Source organism: Labeo rohita, chromosome 16 (genome assembly GCF_022985175.1).
Source record: "Labeo rohita strain BAU-BD-2019 chromosome 16, IGBB_LRoh.1.0, whole genome shotgun sequence".
Classification (NCBI taxonomy): Eukaryota; Metazoa; Chordata; class Actinopteri; order Cypriniformes; family Cyprinidae; genus Labeo; species Labeo rohita.
The window spans coordinates 16,072,762-16,100,538 of record NC_066884.1 but is presented as its reverse complement, the minus strand read 5'-3'; the positions used below and the strand labels follow the sequence as shown (position 1 = coordinate 16,100,538).

General features: G+C 38.1%; 2 protein-coding genes across 2 annotated transcripts; both read right to left on the bottom strand.

Moving 5' to 3' along the window:
* Nucleotides 1-1,171: 1,171 nt before the first annotated feature.
* LOC127178607 (cathepsin S) lies at nt 1,172-11,419 on the bottom strand. The gene is made up of 8 exons (XM_051131584.1): nt 11,356-11,419; nt 6,264-6,389; nt 5,890-6,012; nt 5,382-5,534; nt 4,938-5,162; nt 4,560-4,725; nt 2,632-2,734; nt 1,172-2,523 (listed from the first exon to the last, which is right to left on the bottom strand). Exons 2-8 carry the CDS (start codon nt 6,384-6,386, stop codon nt 2,424-2,426), a joined length of 993 nt encoding a protein of 330 aa, XP_050987541.1. The 5' UTR covers nt 6,387-6,389; nt 11,356-11,419; the 3' UTR covers nt 1,172-2,423.
* Nucleotides 11,420-18,031: 6,612 nt separating this feature from the next.
* On the bottom strand, nt 18,032-27,424 carry onecutl (one cut domain, family member, like). The gene is made up of 3 exons (XM_051131575.1): nt 27,008-27,424; nt 25,474-26,759; nt 18,032-21,376 (listed from the first exon to the last, which is right to left on the bottom strand). Exons 2-3 carry the CDS (start codon nt 26,516-26,518, stop codon nt 21,066-21,068), a joined length of 1,356 nt encoding a protein of 451 aa, XP_050987532.1. The 5' UTR covers nt 26,519-26,759; nt 27,008-27,424; the 3' UTR covers nt 18,032-21,065.
* Between the last annotated feature and the right edge of the window lie 353 nt (nt 27,425-27,777).

Sequence of the window (27,777 nt, the reverse complement as noted above, 5' to 3'; positions counted from 1 at the left end):
GAATAGCAGAGTTCACACCACGACTACAACGATTACCATACAGGTGAACAATATTGTTGGGATCACTTTCAGAAAAGATTTTTGTACAGCCGATGAACGATGAAACACTGACAGCTAATCAGATTTCATTAAAATTACACCTATAGATTTGATTTTAATATTTACTTTTAATAAATGCATTATTAGACAAAAATTGCAGTGCTTCATTTTGCAGTAAAGTTGAACTGTTTGGTTAAGATAATTTTATGTTTGAGAACAAGTACATTGCATTGGAGAAAAGTGTCAAATCGATTGAGAAAACCTGTATTATATTCTTTCCATTGTTGTTTAGTCTTATGAATGTGTGGTTTCAAGGGCTGTTTGTCTTCATGAATAAGAGATACGAGGGAATGTTTATAGAAACTTAAGATTAATGGGATGTTGTTGTGAAGCAGTTTGGTACAACAATACTTGTCAGGTATAGTTCTTCAGACGACGTCTGAGCATTGAGACATAAGCAACTAAGACTATTCAATAAACTCTGCTTTTTTTACCATCCTCACTTCGTCTTCTGCTCTTCAACTTCTTTGACTTTTTCCTCAGACAACTTTTTGGCTAACAGAAGCCTGGTGATAGTGTTTTAGGTATTTTGGGTACTAGACAAGACCTCCTGTTAACAGGGTTTGGGTTTAGACTGAGAGTACAACACCCAAGACAACAACCAAGAAACCCTCAAATGACAACAGAAAACATCCTTTGTGATCACCAGTTTTCTTCTTTTAGTTAAAAGAATCTGAAATTCAGTCTAAGCTTTTATTTAATTTAGAAGCATTTGAAAAGAAATATATGGAGTCCGTCCTACCTTACATCCTTTTAGTAAGTGAATGGTCCCTCTGTCGAATGGGGATCTGCCAGTCTGGGCAGATGAAGATGACAGTTTCCTCCTCTGTTTAATTCTCCTAGTCCCACTATTAGTGTCCTATAGGCCCCATCCACCAATAGCTCTTACTGCACTGGAGAACCAGGCCTATGTAAGACTATTCAGTTATAGCTACCCGATGCCTAAGAGAGTCCCACTCTGAGTTGGAAGACGTCTCGCCCCTTATGAACACTATCACTTGGGACTAAGATCTTTAGTGTTCTGTTACACCTGCTGCACAGAAGTAACCAGACAGACTCCAGACAATGCCTTTGAATATGCTTTAATAATGGCTGGGAGGACCTCACACCAATCACAAAGAATCCCCCAGCAATAAGGATACAACAGTTTATATAGGAAAAGTACATAGCAAAGATATCAGCATTTCACATTACATCATTCTCCTCTAATATAATTGGTTAACTTGTATGGTAAATCAGCTTGTTCCCCAAATAATGAGATTACTATTTTCAGACAGATGGCTTGTCCATGTTTCAAGATTGCAACACTACTAAAGGTTAGAAGTTAAAAGAAGTTAAAATTTTCCTTCACATGCCATTCTCTCCCTTGTTACCTTATGAATGTGGCTAATTGAAAAATCCTTTAATACCTCATGTAAAACTGTTCGTTGTGATGTTGTGCTGAATAAAATCAAGTCATTTGTAAAATACTGAATAGAGGGAATGCATATTTCCTTTTTTAGTTTTTTTTCAACTGCTTACAAAATCTTTACTTTTTAAAACACTTTTTGCAACAGACAACACACAGTTCTTTATGTAACACACAAGAATCTAACAGGAAGTATCTTGATTTTCTTTTTTAAGCACAACCTTTTAAAATGCCACACTAATTCACTCATTGCTTTACTTAACACCAACCAATTACGACTTTAGAATAAGACTATAAATAGGCCACAGGTCAGGTTATACAGTTTTTCTCAGTGGCTTTGGTACATTTCTAATTTTGTATTTTCACACTTGTGCCCATATTTTTTTTTTTTTTTTCTATATCACAATGATGTTTTAATGTGTCAGTGTAACTGTTTAGCTGTGAATCTAATTGTCTCTTTCAATCAGCATCCCAATAATGTGCAAATTTATACTCTTTAAATGGATAAATGGCATATATACGAAGTGCAGCCTTCTGCATTTCAATACAGTAACTGTCATTAAAAAATAGTTTGTTTTCAATCTTGCTTTCATGTTAACCATCAATTTTTCAACATCTCTCAGCCAATTACTTTTAATTTTGTACAGAAATATACATATTATTATGGCAAAAGTGTTTGCAACTTAAGACAAATGTTTGATTTTGTGAACTTTTGAATACAGTGCTTCATTTTGCAAGAGATGTGAGTCATTTTGCATTTTGTGTATAAAGTTTTGAAAAAGAAGGGCAAAGTTTTGAAAATGTGTAAGCAGTTGAAAAAAAATGTAAAGCTTTACAAGTTAAAAAAGAAAGAAAAAGAAAAAGAAAAAGAAATATTTAAAATTCAATGTTATTATGATATATTTATAAATTTCAGCTACATAACCGGATAGGTGGCATATGAGGCGATACCACACATGTTGTTCTGGTTTCTGGCCATATGGATGTAGCCACCATTTCCAAAATGGATACCCCAACTGTTAAAGCAAAAGAAAACAATCAGCATTTGTATTTTACCCTCTAAATGTTTTGTTTGAGACCTATGTTATTATGATCACACAATTTCACAATCAGTGAGCCTGTACCTGTTTTTGACCAGCCAAAAGTCCTGTCCAGCATGCCCACCATATCCCACAACCAGCACTGCATGGTTTGACTTGTTGGTGTAGGATGGATCATTGTAAACTCCTGTGGACAGATGTAACATAATGTTAATAATCATGGGCGACATTTGACTCTTATTTACTAAACTATGGATGAGCTTTTAACTCTTGCTGCTGGTTTGAATCTGGCAATGCTTGCCGTTTTAACTGTCAGTTGATGGCCTTTTATTTTTAACAAGTTGAGACACGTGAGGAAAAAAATGAATGACCAATTCTGGGACTATTCTGTCATAATTCGCATACCATTCATTCCTGAACTTTACCGTCCGTTACTGGCAATGAAATTAGGCTACTGGTTGATATGTCCCGATCTCAAAGTTTACACACGCTTTTGGTCCATGAACTAGATCAGGGGTGCTCAGTCCTGCTCCTGGAGATCTACCTTCATTGCAGAGTTCAGCTCCAACCCTGATCGATCACACCTGAACCAACTAATTAGGATCTGAAAGAGCACTTGATAATTACAGACAGGTGTGTTTGGTCAGGGTTGGAACTAAATTCTGCAGGAAGGTAGGTCTCCAGGAGCAGGATTGAGCACCCCTGAACTAGATCTTGCACCGTCTGTGGTAGTTTGTCAAGGATCGGTTCCAGAATTAAATCACTGAGGCTGCTAAACAACACAATGAATCTTTATTTACATCGCGTCTGTGTTTAGCATAAATTCACGAGCAGAAAACATCTCATAAAAAAGTGTCATTGCACCTTATTTCACAGAGGTCGCAAATGAAGCTGTGTTTCTGATTGGCTGGTCATGAAATATGTCTGCAACGCTGCAAAAACACTTTTGGATATCTTCAACTGATTTTGCTTTCATTTGAGGGTATTTACAACCAGGCCTGAGCTTGGCTGAAAACCAGGGGCGGACTGGGACAAAATTTTAGGCCGGGAAATCTCACACTCATCCAGGCCATGCACCCCACAACAAATTTTGAAACCACTGACAACAGTATTTTTTATTTTTTTTTGGCCATCATCATCATATCAAGAGTTCAAATCGTTATATCCGCAAAATAATTAAAGGTTATCTCTTGAACTTCCATTTACCTTTTTACTCTCTTCATTTTCCCTGACATCTCTCTGTCCCTCATGTGTATGTTTACTTTTTTCACTCTTTTTTTATGTACCTGTAGCTTTTTCATTAACACATCTCCACCTTGTTGCAAAACAATCACCGCATCGTAATTTGTTTGCACATAGTATCCATTTATTTGAGAAAAAAGCAAATTTAAAAAGTAAATTTAAAAAGTATTACATTAGGACCATGTGTTATTGTTTTATCTTATGTCCAAATTAGTACAATAATAGCTACATTTTTAATATATCTTTATAGAAAAATATTAATACGGAAGATGGGTCATGTTTTGTCCTAAGGAAAAATGGTTTTATTAGGTCCAGGGTAAAGTATAGCAACCATTTTTTTTGGCAGATGGATTACTTTTTGTGTAACCAGAGCTTTTTCTCTCTGCTCCTCCCGGCACTTCCACTTGATTCTCTAGTCTCGCATCCTTTTGGCGGAAACGTGGATGCGCGGATCGTGCGCGAAGTGATTCGCGCTGCCAGTCAAGACTAACCGATTCATTGTTAGAGTTTTATTATTGAATGGCGAATTCGGATATAAAAACTTTAGCACATTCAGCAGGCAACAAAAACAACAACAATATTTATAAAAAAAAAAAAAAAAAAAAAAATAAACACAAAAAGGACAGCGGGCCAAACTGGCTGCCAGGCCACCGGGAATTCTCAATGGTCAATCCGCCCCTGCTGACAACGGGGATGACTAACCATGTGTAGCCTGAATACCTTGATCTGGTAATCAGTCTGATTGAAATGTGTAGGGAAGAAATACTCACCACTGTGGTAAAACTGAAACTGAGGTCTGGAAGCATCAATGGCCACTGAAATAGGTCCAGTGTTAGCAACAGCCTGCTTCAGGGCCTCCTCATCTCCTTGACGGACAATATAGTAGTTGGTGCATTTTGCTGCACGCTTGGATGGATTGTATCTGCATGGTCCTTGCTGTAGCATACATTTATTTATTAGATTACACTTATAATGATTATGAATTGCAGCTTTTTAAAAATGGTCCAAACACTGATAAATCCAGTGATGTAGAGACCTAACTGCATATGTATCACTCAAATCTCACAGTAACAGGTCCTGTCACTTCTATTATTGAATGCAATCTCATCAGTTTTTTTTCTACACAGAGACCCATGCAAACAACTTACCACTCCTTTATAAGGGTAAAACGACTCAGAGTTTATTCCCCCATTATTAATAACATATTCGAAGGCTTTAGTCATTGAACCAGTATTGCAGCCCTTGTTTTGATAACTGGGGGCACAGTCCACTAGATTCTGAGGACTGAGGTCGACCAGCTTTCCTGTGGTCTTCATCAGCTGACCTTCAAGAGCCCCAACGGCGCTGAACGCCCAACACGAAAGACATTGGCCCTGGAAAAAAAGGAGAGAGAAACATAATAACGGTACTAAAACAGGAAACTTTTTGCCTTTATGCTACATATAATATTATTACGCTACATTATTTTGGTCTCTGGTCTTGAAAAAAAAAAAAGAAAAGAAATAAGCTGTTTTAAAAAAAGCTACACAAACACAAATCTAAATGAGCAAATATCAGAGTGTATTCTCTCAAAATATACAGTATAATCATACCTGGTCCTTCACACTGGTGACATATCCCTTAGCTCTCCAGTCCACAGAGTTTGGGACAGGAGCCCCAGAAGAGCCCACAAATTCTGCTGTTTGCCTCTTAAAGTCAGGAGGGATGCGAGTTGTGGCCAATAACTGCAGAATCTCCTCTGTTGTCTGTGAATCAACGTGGCACAAATAAGAATAACTGAGCTACAGGTGATAAAATTCACTTGCTTCGCAGGGCATCTATTATAGTCTATGGCTAGCAAAATGTATTTCAGGACTGCTCAATTTCTACATGCTCTTGCAAATTAAAACATTTCTAAGAAAGTTTTCTAAAGAAAGCATGCAAAAAATTAAAAATTAAATAAACTGCAATATATATATATATTCTTGGTATATTTTATTACTGTATAATGTTCTCTCATATTGTAAACAATGTTTTTTGGGGGGCTGGATGCATGTGCAAATCATGGTCAAATAAATGCAGTGGAAATGGAATAAAGAGAAACTGCACTCATGTTCTCACCATGTCACCCATGTGGTTCATGCTCAGGTCGTATGAATGCAGGCCCATGGAGGCCTCCAGGTTGTGAATGGTGATAAGTTCAAGGTTTCTCTCCCACAACTCCCTCCTGCCCAGTTCCTCATCCTACCAACATAAATAACAGACAATTATGGTTTAATAAAGCAATACATTAAATTATTGACAACACTGATTAAAACTGTCACAATCCCTGTTCTGTGTTTTGTAAGGACTTTGATGTTAGGCTACTCTCTGTCTTTAGTGCCATGTTGTAGTCAACTTGTAGTCCTGTTGTTTCACTGGTCCCCTTTGTAGATGTGGGTAAAAGATCAGGTTTGGGATCATCTGACAGATGCTTGTGAAATTCATATTCTCACCTTACTGGAATAAAACTTGTTATGTGTCTTCTTCCACAACTCCCAGTTCTGGTCTAGATTTGTGTTGAAATGGGCCAGTGCTGCGCTACAACACACAGCAAACAGCAAGCTCCCAAGCATCATGGCCTGAAAAGAACAAAACGGCCTGTGATTAGTTACTGACATGCACTCAACAATCAGTATTTTATCTGTTATTACATTCTCATTGAATTACGTTGACATCTGGCTGATTTGTCATCAGCCACAATATGAAAAGATTATTTCAGTGAAGAAGAATTCTGAAACAGCTCACAAACACACACACCTCCAGGGAGGCAAGAGAGGCAGTGCCTCCTTAAAATATTGGTTGAAAAAAAATTTTGTAGCACAAAAATGAAACAATGCAAACATTACAAAATTCAACATTAAAAAGTGTATAATCACTTGTTTATTTGAAGAAACACTGTCCAACAGTTAAGGTAAAGCTACAGCGGGAGTCTGTGTGTGTCTTACCTCCCCTGTGCCCACTGAGTTTTAACAGACCCTTTAGAGCATGCAGTGAATTTGGTGGGGAGCAATTGAAAATGAATAGGGGAAAGTCACGCGAGAGGAGGCAGTGCCGCAATATGATGACTGGATATGATAAGCTATGATTGGTTCATGTGATAAATCCCACCTCTTGTGTTTGTGCACATTCCGTGTTTGTGAATCTGAATTAAAAATAAAATGGTGTTAATAGGAAGACTAATTTACAGTTTTTCTGAAATGCTAACACAGTGCATGTTGTTGTTGTTGTTTTTTTCTTTAAAAAAAATACATAAACATACACACACTCAAAAAAACATAAACACACACACAGATAGATAGATAGATAGATAGATAGATAGATAGATAGATAGATAGATAGATAGATATACATGTACACATTTGCACACACATATACATACATACATACATATATATGTATATATATAAAATATGTGTTTGATTTTGAGTACAGGTGAAATGGTTTTGAAGTGATTGTTTGATTTTGCCAAAAGAGTCAAAGAGTTCTGTGAATTTAGTTTGAACATTTGGATTTGTGTTTAGGGCAGCAATAACCAAAATTACATTGTAGGGGTCAATATTATTATCACTTGTCCAAATTTTCAGTCATTTTATGCTTATACCTTTTGAACTGTAAAGCACAGAATAAAAATTCCTTTTGCCTCTGAATCCTTGGCTCATGCCAAATCGAATGAAGTCCAAAATTTAAAAATTGTAAGGTTTAGTTTTTTTTCTATAATTTTTTTTTTTTTTTTTTTTTTTTTAAAACCTACTTTTTCGAACTCGTCCTATACGGTTTGTCTGATTTTCACCAAAATTGGCTCAGATCATCTTCAGACCATGCTGGCAAAAAAGTTATGGAATTCGAGTTGATTAGTCAAACCGTTTTCGAATAACACGCGATTTCTATGAAAAGCACGCAAAAATGGTTGTGAGGCTATATCTCCCCAATGATTTGGTGTATTGAGACCAAACTTGGTGTGTGTTATAACAAGGATGACCTAAGGCAACCTGCAGTGTTTCGGCACAGTGCCACCTAGTGGTCAGGAGATATGGAAAATGTCTATTTTTGCTTATAACTTCTGAATGGTTTAGCCAAAAATTTGGTCTTTTAAGATTTGGTGCATCATGCTGAGTCCAACCATATCCAATTTTCCCATGTTTTGAATTTTGTCCAAAAATGCTATATTTTAGGAACACTTTGACGTATCATTATGAACTCGGTATGTGTCTTCTACTTTTTCGAACTCCTCGTAGACCGTTCACCAAATTTGGCTCAGATCATCTTCAGACCATGCTGGCAAAAAGTTATGAATTTCGTGTCGATATACGAAACGGTTCTCGTTTAGCGCATCAACAAATTTGCTGGAAAGATGCCAAACTACATGTAAGGCTGTATCTCTGCAAAGCTTTCACATATTGACACCAAATTTTATATGTCACCTTACACTGACCACGCCACATCAATTTGGTAACAGTGCCACCTATTGGTCAGAAGTAATATATCATTCATTAAACATTAATAATGAAATTTCCAAAAATGCTAATAACTTCTAATTGCATTGACCTATTGTAATGAATCTGGTCTCAAAACATTGCTTGGGTCATGCCGACAACATACACACCAATTATACCACAGTTGGCCGAACTTCTTTTCCGCCATTTTGATTAATGTACAAAATCTACTTGTTCGAAATCCTCCTAGAGCGTTGGTCCGATTTTCACCAAATTTGACTCAAATCATCTTCAGACTGTGCTGACACAAAGCTATGGATTTCATGTCGATAGACAAAACCATTTTTGTACAGAGCCACTACAAATTTGAGGCATGATGCCAAAATGACTCTGAGGCTGTATCTCTGTAAAGCTTTGACATAATGACACCAAACTCTGTGTCTGCCATTGTCACCTCACACAGAATACATCACATCAATTTGAAAACAGCACCACCTATTGGTCAAAAGTGACAAGCCATTAAATTATATTATTATATTTTGATTTTTCAGCCATTTCAACTGATATCATCCTAAAATGGCTTTAATTACTTATTGTTGTAATTGGTCTGTCCTTGCCATGCTTAGCTCCTCATTTTGCCTCTTTTGTGCTTGGCCCCGCAATTGCTGCTTGCAGCTATAATTGATTTTGCTTTTATACCAAAAATCATTAGGAAATTAAGTAAAGATCATGTTCCATGAAGATATTTTGCAAATTTTCTACTGTAAATATATCAAAACTTTGATATATTTTGATTAGTAATATGCATTAGAGTTTTTTGCAATCGCTAAGACACATTTCTCAATACTTAGGTCATTTCTCAAAACTCTTCACACAGCGAGCACAACATCAGTCTATGTGGGCTAAACTGTGGATCAGTTATCTTTGCTTTGGCACAAAATTAATTCATTGACGACATTAGTCAATTTACATTAATTCTTTTATCACTTCGACACAAGCACCACCAAAACTTTATGTACTAAACAAGCAAATTTGCACGTTTACATACTGTTTTCAAAACGGTTAAACTTAAATTCAAAATTAGCATAGTATAAAAATGAATAAGACAGAAATTTCTAACATTTCTACATAGAAAAATATTCTGAGTGTAAAAAATCATATACTATCAAAGCAGTTGCAGTAGCTGAACATCTTCACAAATGTTAGTTTCCAAAAATTGATCCTTATGACTGGTTTTGTGGTCCAGGGTCACACACACACACACACACACACAGATATATATATATATATATATATATATATATATATATATATACATATGTGTGTGTATTTTTCCTTTTCATTTTTATGGTAAATTCACCAAACTTAGGTGTGTTTATGTATCTTTTTTAATTGCTTTAATTTTACTATTACTATTTTTTGTAGCTACATGCACTGGGCAATGTGTTCTCCATTTTTTTGATGTAGTGTCTAATGAATGATCTGTAGTGCGTATAGTATTGACTACTATGTGTATTATTTGAAAGTTTTGTTTAATTTTAGGTACAGGTGAAATGGTTTTGAAGCGATTGTTTGATTTTGCCAGAAGAGTCAAGGGTTCTGTGAATTTAGTTTGAACATTTGGATTTGTGTTTAAGGTTTTGAGAAAATGAGTGATGGTTTCAAAAAATGTGTTTTAGCATTTAAGTAAACTTAAATTTGAAAGTTTTATACATTGAAAGTTTATAAATTTGAAAGCAACACATTGAAACAACAGCACTGAAACAACAAAATCACTATCTTTGTAATAACTCACAGTTTTTAGTTTCAGTGAATTTAAAAATTTAAGGTAAACAGTTTACTTATTTTTATAAGTTAAATCAACAAATGTGTTTTACGGTGCAGCTATAGCTGCAACAGCTACTGTTCAAAAAGTACTTTTAAACTGCAGTGAGCTGAACAAATGAGCGTTCACACAAAACACATTTGTGCTTTAAAAAAACAAACAAAATGGAAAACAGCACAGACTGTTGAGACATTTTTAAACTTGATACAGCATTTTAAAAAAGTGGCAAGAGAAGCTGAGGAGAGACGAGGCTCAAGGGTTAAAGATGTTTTTTTTCTAAATGAAGCTTACATAGAAATCTTCACAGAAGTCAATCATACTACATGGTGAAGAAAGTGCATGAATTTCTATTAATATCTATGTATATAGAGTGAATCCTCAGAAAGATCATGGGCTTTGGATAATATAAACTGTACTATCATTACAAATCCCTTTGAGTTAAAAAGCTCTTATAAAAAACAATCACTGTGTTACAGTTTTTCGGAAATGCTAAAACACATTTTTTTGTGTTTCAAAAATCAAAAATTTTCTCAAAACCTTAAACACAAATCCACAATGTTCAAACTAAATTCACAGAACACCCGACTCTTCTGGCAAAATCAATCGCTTCAAAACCATTTAACCTGTAATCAAAATCAAACAAAGCTTTCAAATTATACACATACTAGTCAATACTATTTGTTTTTTTTGTTTTTTGCAAACACTCTAAAAACTGCTGGGTAAAATACAACCCAGTGCTGGGTAAAATATGGACATACCCAGTGATTGGGTTGTTTTGACCCAGCGGTTGGGTTACTACCCAGAAGGCTGGGTTAAACATTAGCAACCCAATTGCTGAGTATGTCCATATTTTACCCAGCGCTGGGTTGTATTTAACCCAGCAATTTTTAGAATAAAAAGAGTACATGAGATCTGCAAACAGTGTCTAATCTTGTTTAAGGTTTTGCAGAAAGAGTAATTTATTTGACAAATTGGTTTAGGCTATTGAGAATTTGGTTTAGAGAATGGGGTTTAGTGTTTTAGCAAATGTGAAAAACTGTAAAACAGAAAGATAAATTTTTTGAGGGAAATCATCAACACGGAAGACTTTTATTAAAAAGATGAATGCGAAAAATAAAGAAAAAATGAATTGACGACTTAAATTGAAAACATTTCAAATTTCTTTGAGAAAAAGTTTGTAAAGTCACCACAATTAAAACCGAAAGAGAAACTTTTTAAGAGAACACTTAAAATGAGACTTTTATGAAAAAGACAAAACAAATAAAAGTTAGTAAAAACTCTTCTCACCTCTGCACTCTCGATAAGCTGCACTTCTGGTCGTCTGTAGAGGATATGATAACGAATGTCTCTGAGTTCCTGATTCTTTTGCTTTTTATTCTGTTGCTTTGCCCTGTCACATGATAGATAGATAGATAGATAGATAGATAGATAGATAGATAGATAGATAGATAGATAGACACTCTTTCTGCAGAACTTTTAACAAGTTCTGGCAGCTTAAACAAGGTATGCAGATCTCATGAACATATTCTCACTCAGACACAGTTTGCCCTGTGATGAACTTGTCATGCAAAACCCAAAACAGAAGTAAGCAAAAATTAAGCACAACTGCAACATGGCTGTCATTGTTTACACACAATAATTCAAAATTCTTCACACTTGTTTCTAAATATTTAAATATACAAAATATAAGCCAGTTCTAAGTGCACAGATGGCACGGGTACATCCGTCAATCTGAGAGTTACAGAAGAGTGTAAACACGAGGTGGTGGAAGAGGAGGACGAGGAACAGCAAAACCAAGAACAGTCTTCAGATGAAATTAGAGCTACTGTGATAGACCAGTGTTCTTGTCCACAGAATGACAGAGTTCAGAGTTCTTTTTTCACATTGTATATATACAGGTTCATCTCAGTAAATTAGAATGTTGTGGAAAAGTTCATTTATTTCAGTAATTCAACTCAAATTGTGAAACTCGTGTATTAAATAAATTCAGTGCACACAGACTGAAGTAGTTTAAGTCTTTGGTTCTTTTAATTGTGATGATTTTGGCTCACATTTAACAAAAAACCACCAATTCAGTATCTCAACAAATTAGAATATAGTGACATGCCAATCAGCTAATCAACTCAAAACACCTGCAAAGGTTTCCTGAGCCTTCAAAATGGTCTCTCAGTTTGGTTCACTAGGTTGCACAATCATGGGGAAGACTGCTGATCTGACAGTTGTCCAGAAGACAATCATTGACACCCTTCACAAGGAGGGTAAGCCACAAACATACATTGCCAAAGAAGCTGGCTGTTCACAGAGTGCTGTATCCAAGCATGTTAACAGAAAGTTGAGTGGAAGGAAAAAGTGTGGAAGAACAGAAGATGCACAACCAACCGAGAGAACCACAGTCTTGAGAGGCTTGTCAAGCAAAATCGATTCAAGAATTTGAGTGAACTTCACAAGGAGTGGACTGAGGCTGGAGTCAAGTCATCAAGAGCCACCAAACACAGACGTGTCAAGGAATTTGCCTACAATTGTTGTATTCCTCTTGTTAAGCCACTTCTGAACCACAGACAACGTCAGAGGCGTCTTACCTGAGCTAAGGAGAAGAAGAAACTGTCCTCTTTTCAGATGAGAGCAAGTTTTGTATTTCATTTGGAAATCAAGGTCCTAGAGTCTGGAGGAATGGCGGAGAAGCTCATAGCCCAAGTTGCTTGAAGTCCAGTGTTAAGTTTCCACCGTTCTTAGATGATTTGGGGTGCAATGTCATCTGCTGGTGTTGGTCCACTGTGTTTTTTGTGGACCAAAGTCAAAAAACCAAAAAACCAAAGTCACTGCATCTGTTTACCAAGAAATTTTAGAGCACTTCATGCTTCCTTCTGCTGACCAGCTTTTTAAAGATGATGACTTCATTTTCCAGCAGGATTTGGCACCTGCCCACACTGCCAAAAGCACCAAAAGTTGGTTAAATGACCATGGTGTTGGAGTGCTTGACTGGCCAGCAAACTCACCAGACCTGAACCCCATAGATAATCTATGGGGTATTGTCAAGAGGAAAATGAGAAACAAGAGACCAAAATATGCAGATGAGCTGAAGGCCACTGTCAAAGAAACCTGGGCTTCCATACCACCTCAGCAGTGCCACAGACTGATCACCTCCATGCCATGCCGAATTGAGGCAGTAGTTAAAGCAAAAGAAGCCCCTACCAAGTATTGAGTACATATACAGCAAATGAACATACTTTCCAGAAGGCCAACAATTCACTAATAGTTATATTGCAAATACATGCACTGGACAGTGTGTTCTCCATTGTTTGATGTATAATCTGTAGTGCATATATTATTGACTAATGTGTGTATGATTTGAAAGCTTTGTTTGATTTTAAGTACAGGTGAAATGGTTTTGAAGCGATCATTTGATTTTGACAGAAGGGTCAGGGGTTCTGTGAATTTAGTTTGATCATTTGGATTTGTGTTTAAGGTTTTGAGAAAATGAGTGATAGCTTCAAAACATGTGTTTTAGCAATTCAGAAAAACTGTAATTTATTTATTTATTTTTTTTAAGATTACATATTTACATATTTATTACATATTTGTTGCTGAATAATATTTTACATTGCAAAAAACAAACAAACAAACAAAAAAACAAAAAAAAAACAGCATACATTACTAGTAAAATAAAATACTTAAAATATAATACACGTTGACAGTTCTTACTTTTTTTTAGGATGGTCTGAGCAGCCAAAAGCAAATACAGTCATGTCCCAATCTAAAACTCAGCATAATCATGTAGACAATCACACCCGAACAATTATAAATTCATTACCTGGACAATAGAGAATTAACGAAATTGAATTAATGGAATGTAGGAAATGATCAGAGATTACAATGGGGTCATAACATGCCCACAGAGTGTGGGCACACTGTGGGGTGGGTGTGGGCACAATGGGGAAGGTGTGGGCATACTGTGGGCTGGGTGTAAGATCAATGGGGAAGGTGTGGGCATACTGTGGGCCAAAGTATACTGTATGAACATGCTCTGTGGGTCCGTAACTAATAACAAAGTTAGTTTCCCAGTGTCCCAGCCAAAAATGTTTACCCAGGGCCCCAGCAGACCCCACAGTATCCCATTAAATGGAAGAGTGGGCAAAAACCTTTGTAGGCCAACTGTGGCATCTAAACCAAATTCTCAATAGCCTAAAGCAATTTGTCAAATAAATCACTCTTTCTGCAAAACTTTAAACAAGTTTAGGCAGTTTAGACACTGTTTGCTACGGTGGCCGAGAGAGCTCAATGCGCTCAATGCGCTCAATGCGCTCAATGCGCGCAACTTAAGAAAACACATGCAAATAGTGAAAATGACAACAAATTAAGAAAACATCTTCATCAGTTTGACAACACAGGCGCTGCAAATCCTCGCAATGCAAACACAAATACGGAAACGCACTGCAAATTCTCACAACACAACCAAACACAGAAACGTGCTGCAAACACAGAAACACGCTGCAAATAGCTCAGACCACAACGGAAATGTTTCAGGGGGACCTCAAAAAGTGACGAACCCAGCTGGGACCTGATTATTTGTTCAGTGGCTTTTGGTCAGAGTAGAGGTGTTGTCAGTGAACTAAAAGGTGAGGTTTTTTTTGTTTATTTTAACATCCTGATCATAGGATTCATTGGTCTTTTGGATATTATTAGACTAATCTGACGAATTATACACTTAACTGTGAAATGTTATTAACTTAATTGCAAATAAATATATAAATAAATATATGCAAATAAATATAATGTTCAAAGTTTACGCAAAAATTCTGCAATGCTTCATTAATGGTTAAAATCAGGTCAAAATTCAGGTCCCAGCTAGGTTCGTCACTTTTTGAGTTCCCCCTAAAACATTTCCGTTGTGGTCTGAGCTATTTGCAGCGCGTTTGCCTGTTAGCAGCGAGTTTCTGTGTTTGGTTGTGTTGCGAGGATTTGCAGCGCCTGTGTTGTCAAACTGATGAAGATGTTTTCTTAATTTGTTGTCGTTTTTTTCTATTTGCATGTGTTTTCTTAAGTTGCAGCGTGTTGAGCTCTCTCAGCCACCATAGTTTGCAGATCTGATGCACTCTTTTTGCAAAACTCAAAACACACTCTCACTCACTAAGACACAGTTTGCTCTGTGGTGAACTTGTGATGCAAAACCCTAAACACAAGAAAGCAAAAGTTAAAAAAAAAATAATAATACAGTAAACATTCTCTTTTTTGTACCTTATTATTCTTGCCAGAAGAGTCAGGGGATCTGTAAATTTAGTTTGAATATTTGGATTTGTGTTTAAAGTTTTGAGAAGATGAGTGATGGTTTAAAAAAAAATGTGTTTTAGCAATTCAGAAAAACTGTAAGATACAGAGTGAGATTAAAGTAGAATAGAGAGTGAAAGATTAAAATTATTCATCAGGGTTGCACCTTAACTTCTTTTGCATGTAGCACTGGTGCTACAGGGGTTGAAAGTTTTGTAGCACAGGCCAAACAGTTGAAGCACAAGTTCAGGGTGGGTGATATGGCAAAAATATCACATCACAACTTTTTTCAGGAATATCACGATTCACGATTTTATCATGATTCTTTGTCATGTTGGCTTTACTATTAAAAAAAAGCCTTTCAAGATAACAAAATATAAAATAAAAAAGAATGGCAGATATTTGGGCCAAAATGGGTGAAGATAAAAATCTTTGTATTTTATATTTGTTATGAGAAAATAAGAACAAAGATATACATTACAAATACATAGTATCAACACGTTCTTACTCCTAACTCAGGGTACCCCTTTAGCGTCATTTTTCGACTTGCAGGGTACTTTACATAAGAAACCCTTGGCGTAATGTGCTGACGCGAAAGGCACTGGGAATTTTATCACGATGATTAAATTATATATTGGGTAATATATTCCTATTATTGTATATATATTGGGGTGTGATTTTTTTCAATGCGTACAGTCGCAACAGTTTCATTTATATTACACTATTTAAATGTGTAAATAGTAATAGACATAACCTACTGTGTTTATATGTAAACCTTACGCGTTTTTGACAGCAGCCTGTTAGATGCGGAATCAATCAGACGCGACAGTAATCACTTGCTGTTTAAAGGTGAGTGCGTGCGCTTCAGCTAGGCGCTCAGAAAAAGCAAGTCAGAACAGCACGTGAATTAAATGTTTAACCGGCAAGGCTTTAAAGCAGAAGCAAATAATGCACTTTTCTGACTGTGAATAAGTGCAGTATCCTGCGAGTGTGACTCTACTACTGCTGAGTTAACATTTCATGTAAACGTATGTCGCGCTGTATATTGAGGTGGATGCGCCAATACTTCTTTAAAAGAAGATTGTGGAAACCTTTTAACCGTCTACGATCAAAAATCGTCATACTAACTACTAAGTATAATCACACACACAAACAACGAAATAATTTCACACTACTAAGCGGCTGTATTATGAGTAGGCGAAACTGTATCGCGCGCGTGCTAGTGGTAAATTTATTCATCCACTATACAGCCCTGTTCATATACAACATTTTAAAATTTCTGTGTGAATATTTGAATGTTTGTTTATATAGTATTGTATACCACTCATTTCTGGTGCTCCTGCGGAGGAGTCATGCCCATTCAAACTGAGGCACGTGCCCCCTCAGAATTTTGAGCCAAGTGGACTTTGAATGCAGCTTACAAAAGACAATAAATAGCTGAATTTTTTTTTTTTTTTTTTTTTAGATTTGATACCGGCGTGATTAGAATGTTCAGTGCATCAAAGCACCAGCTGCTAAATTCAAACCCGCAGTCACTGGCTGGCACCGAGCCAAAAACACGCGTTTTTATAGAGCTGCGCATTGTAACCAATCACACATGATTCTGTTGAGCGTTTGAATTCACTGGCCAATCAGAGGCGTTCAGATGAATCACCGCTGAACCGCCACTGTTTTGTTCACTCTCTTTATTCTCAGAAAGAACAAAGTGCAGATGTGCGTATGAATGTAAGATATTCATTTCACAGTGTAAACAGCTTCAGCGATTTTAATGGGAGTTTTTGACAGTGCTTGAACTCTTGCTAGACTGAATGAAAACGCTTTAACTTTCACATATTTGGGATATTTCCTGATACAGTTAACAGTAACACGTTTGGAAATATACCGAATAAAAAGGGGGAAAAAAACAAGCCTGTATCAGGTATACAGTGTTATCGTGGCTGCTGTGTGTCACATGACAAGCATCATCACAAATCTTGCCCCCTCAAAAATCAGGAGTGCATGACGCTGCTCCGGCTGCTGTCCCAGACTCTCTTGACTGGAGAAAAAAGGAATATGCCTCCAGTGTGAAGATGTAGGTGTAAATGTTTTTTTTTGTTTGTTTTTTTTTTATGTTGCTCTCATGATGTTGGGTGAACTGACCACAGGAGTTTACAATGATCCAACCTGCAACCAAAACGTAAACCATGCAGTGCTGGTTGTGGGATGCAGTGCGATTGCTGGACAGGACTTTTGGCTGGACAAAAACAGGTACAATCAGAGCGATTGTGAAGTTTTGTAATTACGAACTGACTGGCTTTGATAATATTTATATTTATATTTAATATTTACTTGTACAAACAGAAGATCTATTTCAAATAAAACACTGAGATGAACAAATACATATCCTAATTGTTATCATTATCTAATTTGTTACGCTATAACAGTTGAAGATTTTGGAGATGGTGGCTACAACCGTATATGGCTAGAAACCAGAACAACATGTGTGGCATTGTCTTATTCACCTGCTACCCAGTTATGTAACTGAAACCCTGTTGAAATCTATGGAAATAAATAAGAACTAAGAAATGTATTATTTTATCATCTTTTTTGTTCTGTTCTATATACAGTTTTTCTGTCTAAAATGGAATGGAAATTGTTAAATTATTTTTTTGAATGTCCTGTAATGCTTTAAAAGAAAAATTGCTTTCACTCTATTCAGTATGTTTACAAATGACTTGGTTTTATTCAGTGCAACATCACAACGAACAGTTTCACATGAGGTATTAAAGGATTTTTCAAGATCAGCACACAATGTCCAGTTATGATTGACATTTAGATTGCTGTGATTTTTACACCTTTGGTTGATTAGCCACATTCATAAGGTAACACAAGGGAGAGAATGGCATAAAATGACACAGATGTTCACACCAGCAGAAAGAGATTTTAGATGAGTGATAGGTAAAAGAAAAACGAAAACACTTGCTACCTTTTCAGTCTGCTTATCTGAACCGTTAATAAGTGGATCTCCAGATGCCAAAAATGCCTTGAGAGAATGAATTCTGTCAGCCTATGTTGTGATCCAACAATCAAGTTTGCTAAAAATCATATTTGTATTCGGGTGATTCATATGACACAGCTAGAACATAATTGCATCATATTTGTAGAGACGAACATATTTAATATTTATTTTGGTCTCTATTCTCACTTTTACACGGTAACACTTTTTTGGCTTTTTTTTTCTTTTCTTTTTGGAGGGATAAGCAATCATAAGATCAGCAAGACCCCCTCTCTTGCTCCGATTGTCATTCCCATTTGGTCTTTATATTGATAAATGTTCTTCAATCGCTCGCTCTCACTCTCTCTCACACACAAACACACTCAGACAAACAAGGTTCTCTCTGCCTGCAGGTAGGGCTGTGATTTAGTTGTGTTCACGGATTGATTCCAGCACATTTGGCTATAAAAACTTAGTAACGCACAGACGCTCCCTGAATGGATGGGATCTTTGGTACAGTTACATCTCAGCTACACGACACATCACACACAGTTGAGGTAGATGAAATTAGAGCTGTCGGGTAGAACAAAAATGGCCAAACGGGTTCCCCTCAGCGGGACGGCGAAATGGAAATATCACTTAAGATTTACACACTGTAGGTACTCTTTCAAATATATCTGAAGAGGTTAAACACTACGAGAAAATGGGGTGATTTATTTGCTCCCCTCAGTAAGCGTGTGAACAAACCGTCCACTAGGAGGCGCCAAATACTAAATGACGTTAGACGCGTCTGCCACGATCTGCTAAACGTCATTTTCAGAACGCTACAGGTCGTCGAGTGATCTCTAACCATCTACCGCGGTAAGTTTGCAAATTATTATAACCTAAATCATTACATCTCTATAAAAAGAGAGGTCCGGCTAACCACCAGTGCTGCAACAGGGTGACCTGGAGAGTTGAGACGCACACACGTTGACACCCTTTGCCCCTCTCGCAGCACGCTTACAATTGTCGCTCATTAAAGTTTAATTCACATCCCCAAACTCCCATTCACCACCCCTCCCCTTCCTCGCCGTGATTTGGTAATGCTGCTAGCCTCTGATCTGCCACCCCTCCCCGTGAACGCCCTAAGCCCATGGGTCCGACCGAGTGCCGAGCGCCGGCCTCAGCCGCCGAGAGGACACAGATAAAAAGGGCCTCTTTGAAGTCGGCAAAAGTCGATGGCCTCTTTCATGGGCCCTCTTTCAAGTGCGTGCTGTGAAGGGGCCTCACTACATGCCCTGGAAAGGTTAAACACAGGGGAACGAGACAGAGCATTGAAAAAGGGACGATTTCTCCCTCGACGGCCCACCCCAAGAGACCACGGAGCAGCACGTCCAATCATTATACAGTAAATGTGGACTGCAGTGAGGAGATCACAGTTCAACAGCCTAAATTTAAAATAATCTCGACTTCACAGCCACTCATGTGCTGTTTTACGATCACGCTGAGTCTCGATTTGTTCAGTCAGGCTGTGGCCTAAAGGGTCTAGACATGCAGCACACGTGTGAACGATGAACATGGATGGGTACGCTAGCCTGGCTATCGAGATACTAACACAGCGTTCAGGAGATGAGAAACGTGGGACATTCAGGGAGGACAAATATTCATCTTTGGTATTGGGACTCCTATCAGAGATAGGAGTCATTTTTCACACACAAACAACACTCGGTGAAATAAATACTGACGGTAACTAGCAAATAAATAAAATAAATAGCTAGAAGATTGGAAATAAATACATAAATAATTATAAATACACAAAGTGGTTCTCAGTTCATGTTCAATTCAAGCTTTTTGTAAGTATTTTTCATTAGGGTCTTCGAGATTTTGAGCTTTTTCCGGTACGAACAGCCATCGGCCAGATTGTGTGCTTGAAATTTTTTACAAAAAAATGGATTTCTCCATCCTCAGTGTGACATCTAAGAAATCATTTGAAATCAGATGGAAATTATGCAAGAGGAAAGAGCGTCCTGGATTCCTCTTTGCAGCCATTCTGTCAGCAGAAACTCACCAACAAGTTAAAAGTCTGTTGCAAAAAGAGTCACAGCTGCTCTTGCATTGAGTTCCTGCTTGTATTGTCTGAGAGGATGCGACTCCAATCCTGTGCTGAGACTGTAGCAGATGCCATTTTTGGACTATGAGGCCTGGCTTTTTGTAACGAAGGCGTATAAAAAGAAAACAAGCTCTCGAAAAATGTTCATATTTTGGTTTCAGCTTCTTTATCCAGTAGTTTTTCCCGTTAAAAGAATCTCTGAAAGATTCATTTGCATCCTTCTTTGTTTCTTTGGTCATTAATTTCTTGCAAAATCATGTCTCTCTCTTTTGAGAACCCGAAAAATATAATTTTGACTCTGACTCTATGTCTGTCATGATCAACAAAGAAAAACCAGAAACATCTGCACCGATTCTAGACGCTGTAACAAATTACAAAATTAATAGATTCAATATCTATTCAGTACTTTTTCATAACCCTCAATATGAATGATTTCATAAGCCCTGATGTGTTGGGCTCATCCTTTGCGATTAAAGCTAAAATAATCGACGCTAAAACTACAATCAAATCCTGTCTCGTCTAGACATTGCGAACATCAGATTTCATCTTTGGTTTCATATGCTGTTGATTTGTATACAAAATCACCCTTGATTAAAAATCTCAAACTCTAAGAGCTACAGGAGCTAAACCTGTGCTGTGCAGAGCGTAAAACGGCTCATTTTCCCATCATGCCGTGGAGCAGGTCACAGCTGGAGACGCGGTGCTGGATCCCGACGAACCGGTGGAGGATGGGCGGCCCTCTTCGGTCCAGCGGTTGAGGTTTCTGCGGCGAGCATTCATGAAGAAGTTGCTTACGGTGGAAAGCTCAAGGCCAAGCTGCTGAGAGATGGTGATCTGCAGGTCTTTGGTCGGTCGGTGGTTCTCTCTGAAAATGGCCATGAGAGTACGACGCTGCAGGTCTGTGAAGACTAGCCGGGTACGCTTGGGACCCTGGTTGCGCTCTAGCTTGGACTGCTCTTGCTCCTTACGCTTACAAGCTGAAAAAGAGACAGAGGGAGAAAAAAACATTAGTCTACAAATAAGACCTGAAAATCTTAATTGGTTTTTCCATTATTGTTAGCCATTTATCTTTGTTATCTAATAGGCTCTACACTTTGTTAACTGCAGAAAACATAAATGTGACCCTGGGCCACAAAACCAGTCATAAGGGTCAGTTTTTTTAAATTGGGATTTATACATCATCTGAAATCAGCTGAATAAATAAGCTTTCCATTGATCTATGGTTTGTTAGGATATGACAACATTTGGCCGAGACACAACTATTTGAAAATCTGGAATCTGACGGTTGCAAAAAAATCAAAATATTGAGAAAATTCCCTTTAAAGTTGTCCAAAATGAAGTCCTTAACAATACATATTACTAATCAAAAATAAAGTTTTGATATATTTTTACGGTAGGAAAATTACAAAATATCTTCATAGAACATGATCTTTACTTAATATCCTAATGATTTTTGGCATAAAAGAAAAATTGATAGTTTTGACCCATACAATGTATTTATGGCTATTTCTACAAATATACCCATGCTACATATGTTTTATGGTCCAGGGTCACAAATAGGATTTCTTAAAGGTCTATTAAGTGTAGAAAGCAGAGAAAAATGCATAAATAATGTGAGTTTCATTAAGGAAATTATGGTCAAAGACTAAAATAATCTCAAATGTTTAAAATCTCAACAATTTAAAATGTCAAACATTGCATTTGAAGTGGAATTAGTTAAAAGGATAATAATTACGTCCTTCGCTGTTATACAAAAATATGTAAAGAATAAGGAAATTACAGTCGAAAGCTAAAAAAAATCTCAAATTTTCAAGATTTCAACAATTTAAAATGTTAAACATTGCATCTGAAGTGCATCTAGTTTAAGGGATGATATTTAAGTCCTTCCTTGTTGTAGAAAAATATGTAAACGATCAGCAAATTATAGTCAAAAGCTAAAAAAAGATCTCAGATTTTAAAGATCTCAACATTTTAAAATGTTAAACACTGTTATCTGAAGTGCACCTAGTTTAAGGGATGATAATCAAGTCCTTTGCTGTTGTAGAAAAATATGTAAACGATAAGGAAATTACAGTCAAAAGCTAAAAAAAAACTAAAATTTGAAAGATCTCAACATTTTAAAATGTTAAACACTGCAACTGAAGTGCAAATAGTTTAAGGTATTATAATTAAGTCCTTCACTGTTGTAGAAAAGCATGTAAACATTAAGGAAATTAGTCCAAAACGTTTTTTTAAAGATCTCATTATTTTAAAATGTTAAACAATGCATCTAAATCATGCATCTAAAATGAACAAGTCATTTGCTATTGTAGAAAAATATATATGCAACAGATCAGGAAATTACAGTCGAAAGCTAAAAAGATCTCAAAATAAAGACAACATTTTAAAATGTTAAACATTGCATCTGAAATGCAACTAATCTGAGATATGATGAATAAGTCATTTGATTTTGTAGAAATATATGCAAAGGGTCAAGAAATGTAAAAAATCCCAAAATCTTTAAAACAGAAAACATTGTGTGTAAAATGACTCTGAGCAGTCATGTGCAGTAGAAAAAGATGCAAAAGATCAGTCAGAGCTGATGTTGTCAATACTCTGCATTTTTATTTCGCAATAATTATCATATATCGCCATTAACGTTATATAATATACAGCTTAATTAAATACCGCTCTGGGTGTAGACCAGACTATTGCCTGCAAACCAGAGAGAGTCTCTATCAGACAACTGCCAACTTGATAGATAGATAAATGTACTTTATTGATCCCGGAGTGGAAATTCAGGATAAGGGAGATTAAGTGATAAGGAGAAAGACTGTAAACGTGCTGAACAATAATGATCTATATCAAATTCAACAGACGATGAACAAACCAGAAGAAACAAAACGTTCAGAAAGCCTATTGTCCTCAAAATGCTTAACGTTTCACCTCTGTGTCATATTCAAACTCCTGATCGCCCCCACCCGCTTTCGCCAATACGACGGCGACCATTAACTAAACGCTTCCTGATGTTGTAATCATGTGTAAAAGGTAGGAATTACCATGCTATAAATCCCGCGCTCCGCACCACACTCCCAGACATAAACATCCCCCCATAGAGTTCTTATGATCGTGGGAGCAGGCCCTAATCATGATGTATACCACTTGTCTCATGTAGCTGAAACGTGATCGAAAGCCTTTTTCATAAACCACCCCCACCCCCCAATTGCCTATCACCCCCCTCTCCCCCGAAGCCGTACTCCCTGCCTACTCCACCCCCTGCTGATTTTTTTTCGGCCAGGGGCTGATAGAAATTATTGATTAAATCTGTGCTGCTCAGACTCCCCGACCTATAGAGGAGCTTTAACCCCTTTAGTGCTGGATGAAAGGGGAGCTCCTGCGTGCCAAACCACATTCATTGTCAATCTCTGCGGGGTCTCTGAGATCTAAACTTAACTATGCAATTTTTATTAAAAAATAGTTTGGGGCTGAAAATGTAAAAGTAACAGCGTCAGTGAAAAAGCTTCTGCTGTTTAAGCCGATCATATCTCTGTGATTCTTTAAGACAAGAGCTTTAGGCTTCAGCGCTTGTGTGTGAAATCCCAATGCTGTCCGAATGCCGAGCTTTAGAGTAATGATCTCTACCCTGCCCTGCGACTGAATTTCTCTCTGTTCATCTCTCTCCCAATCAAAGCTCAGCCAGTTTGCGAAAACACACAGACACAACCAACAGAACACATCCACACAAAAGACCTGAGGAAAAACTGAGTGAGAGAAAGACAGAAACAATTCAGGATATCTAGGAAAACCAGGATACGAATTTTAGCTCAACAACAAATGCAGTGTGATCTCAGGCCCTATTTGTATACATGAAATTTTAAAAACCATTCACGATGGTGAGCATCTAAAAAGTGCTGATGGAATTTAAAAGGATGGGTATTTGTTGTATAAATGCTTGTTAAAAATCACTGCATTAAGCTGAATCATCATTAAATGTGTCGGTAAGTTGAACTCCTGCTGTCTCCGAGAGAGGAGGCGTGTAGCCGCATGCATTCTAATGTTTGCTCATGCCGTCTTATTCACAGGAGGTGTGTGCTGGAGCCTTCTGCGTTGCTTTCCCAAGGAAATCAATACTAGCTAGTAATTAAACAAAGGGCATGGTGAGAAAAGTCAACACTCATGAAAAGTGGGTTATATAGGGAAATACGAAGGTGTCCACTTATGCTTTTGTGTGCAGAAGCTGCGAAAAAAGCCTTAAGGAAAATCCATCAGATGGCGATTGGCTGCCAGAAAATTCAGTCAATATCAATTAAAACGTCTGAAAAATATTCCAACTAACAATCCAACCCTAAATTATGCATTTTTGGGTCATAAAGAGCTTACGTTATCACAGCACGGCTCATCTTCCTAAATGAACATTTACTGCCAGTCAAAATTTCCACAATGGCATGTTTAGCGACTACTGCCGAAAACAACAGCAGGACGCGGTACCACTCAGGCCAACAGGGCATTGATTCATTCCATGTATTTCGTTGCATGGAACACCCCTACGACTGAGGGCACAGTGGTCACCAATCAATATCTGTAGTGGTAATGCAAGCAGAATAATTCATTCTGAAGCGTATTTCATGCTTAGGTGATTGATCGCTTGGGATTCGGAAAGATTTCGGGAGAATCTGCGTGTCTGTGTTTGTCTCCCACCCCACAATCCTCAGTGGCTGCTGCAGCACGCCAGCCGACATTTTGAAAACCGCCCCATCCCTGCATCGCCACCCCCCCCCCACCTTCGTCCATTCTCATGTTACTGTTTTTCTCTGGATCTCTTTGTGTGCTTTGGACAACAGTTAAAGTTTCAGCCTCTTTAATGTCAAAACATTGTAACATGGCAAGATTCACTGGATTTGAAGTGAAATATGACTTCTTTCTCAATAACACACACAATGTTTATTTAGCATTACTGAAACATTTAAGTGCTAATATTTTACTGTACGTTCAGCAATTGGTCAAAGATAGCCTACTATTATAGCTGTGGCACTTTTCACTGTTTACACAACAACAAACCACTTCAGATTCAACTAAACAAGCTCAAGCGCTTTACCTTCCAGACGTAACGAGGCCATCCTCTGAAACTCTGGCTCCTGTAGCCAGCGGGACATCCTCTTGAAGGTTTCGCGGCCAGACTTGAGTTTCCCCCAAGGTTTGGGGTTCCTGAGCAGGTCTGACAGAGTGCCCTGAGACCTGCACAGAACCCGCTCTGCGAAAATGGCCTGTGGGATGCTGTACCTCTTCAGCTCAGTGATGATTCTCTGAGCCACATCTTTGGTGTTGATCTCCTCCCCTCCACCACCGTTCTGTGAGCTGGCCAGCATGCCCTCCCTTCCCAAGCTGGAGCCGGAGGAGGAAGGGGAAGACGAGGGGAGATCCCCGAGTTTGGAAGCCTGTTGGCTTTGGAGGTGGTGCTGATAACTCTGGTTGTAAATATGGGGGTGGTAAGTGGGAGTGTGCTGGTGGGCATCCATTTTGTTTAGCTGGTGGCTGACCCCATGCTCGGCCCCCAGAGAGGGCGGTGACATCTCCCTCCCGAAGTCTGGTGCTGTTCGACAGATGTTACCCCCATTGCTGCCCATATGGACCTCATGGCCACCTGGAAGCATCTGGCTACTGTGTCCATTCTGACTTCCCAGACTACCATAACCATGCATGGCAGTCTCCAGGCCTGCGCTGCCCAAAGGTGGAGACAGACCCTGTCCCAAACCAAAGTCTTTTCCGTATGGGCTATAGTAGTTTCCTCCAAGGCCCCGATCTTCTCGCATGAGAGTGAAGCTCCCGATGACATTGCTTACGGGTAGGCAGGGATGGTGATGATGATGGTGGAATTTGTCATCAAATGGCTGAAGTGGTGTCAGTGTGGTGTAGGTGCTTCCACAGCTGGTTGCTGGGTCCCTACTGTACCCCAGAGTTGCCATGCTGTGGTCATACGCAGAACTCTGATGGTCAGACTCAAGGCCCATGCCGGGGCCTCCCAGAGAGGGACGAGGGAAAGCGGCCGTGAGATCCCGAGAGTGCAGCATGGCTCGGCTGTCCTGACTGTGCGCCAGCTCGACGTGGCTGTGCACGGACATTTCACCCATATTACCATCCATGTTTGTACCTTCCTTACTCCACTTCTTCTTTAAATTCCAGCTGATGTGTTTGTTCGAACAGTTTAAAATGTGGTTTCTGTAATATGATCTAAAAACAGTTCCTGATACTGTTTATATCTCAAAATCTGATTTCAGAGTACTCATCACAGTGGCACCATCTTGGGTCATGCAAGCAAATTCTGTTCCATAAATGCTTCTGAAATTATCCATGCGAGTCTTGTTTTCGCCTTGGCGACCAAAGCTGAAAAAGAGAGAAGTAGGACCATGATCACTGATTTGTTATTGATATTTAGCTTTATTGATTAGTCACAAATATTATAACAGGCTACTTAAAACAGCATGATGATTAATTCCGTTACTAGTAACTTTTCTTTGCCTATTCATAGCTTATTTTTATTTTTAATAAAATTCATTACATTCTAAACAAACTTTAACAATCATATCGAGATTTAAAAACAGGTTGAGAAGAATTAACAAACAGTCGCTTACCTCACAACGTAGCTTATCCGACAGGATGGAGAGAAGCGAAACAGCTTCTCCAAAACACAATCAAAAGCCGATAACGCGATGGGTTATTATATACACCTGCAGAAATCCCGAGTTTACAATCACACAACAGTCGGTTTTATGTAACAACGACTTTTGTGTGTCATCAGCACATTTCGGTGTTCAGAAAAAAAAGCAATGGCTCGGTCCGGGTCTTCACTCGCGTTTTCCGCTAGATTCTCGCTGGACCAGAACTGTCGAGGATGCAACGCAAATGACGCGTGAGGCCGTACGATTTTGTCCGACGTCCGGACTTCGCTATGCTGCAACCATGTCAAAAAATAAGCGTCTATGTATGTCTAAGCATCGCGCTCCGTCGCTGTCATTATCTCTGTGGTTTTGCCCTTCTGTATCCTCATCGATCTCGGCCCCAACTCTTTCTCTCCTCTCTCTCTCTTCCCCCAGCCCCCCTTCTCTGTACGTCACACTCTTAAAATCTGACAGATGTGGGGTGAATTTACAACCCTCGTTAACTCCTTCCCTCCTGCGGACCTCAAGAAGCCATTGTCTTAGGTGGGGCTTGTGACAGTGCTCGAATTATACAGAGTTTCAGAAGAGTTGACTTTAAAAAAGAATTCATTGAGAAGATTTTCAAGGCGCAATCTGTTGAGGTTCTCGCTTAACCCAAATTGTCTTTGGTGGCTCAATCAGAGTTATCGAAATGTCAAATATCTTAAAGACTTTGTAAACAAAACACAACGTCTTTTGTTATA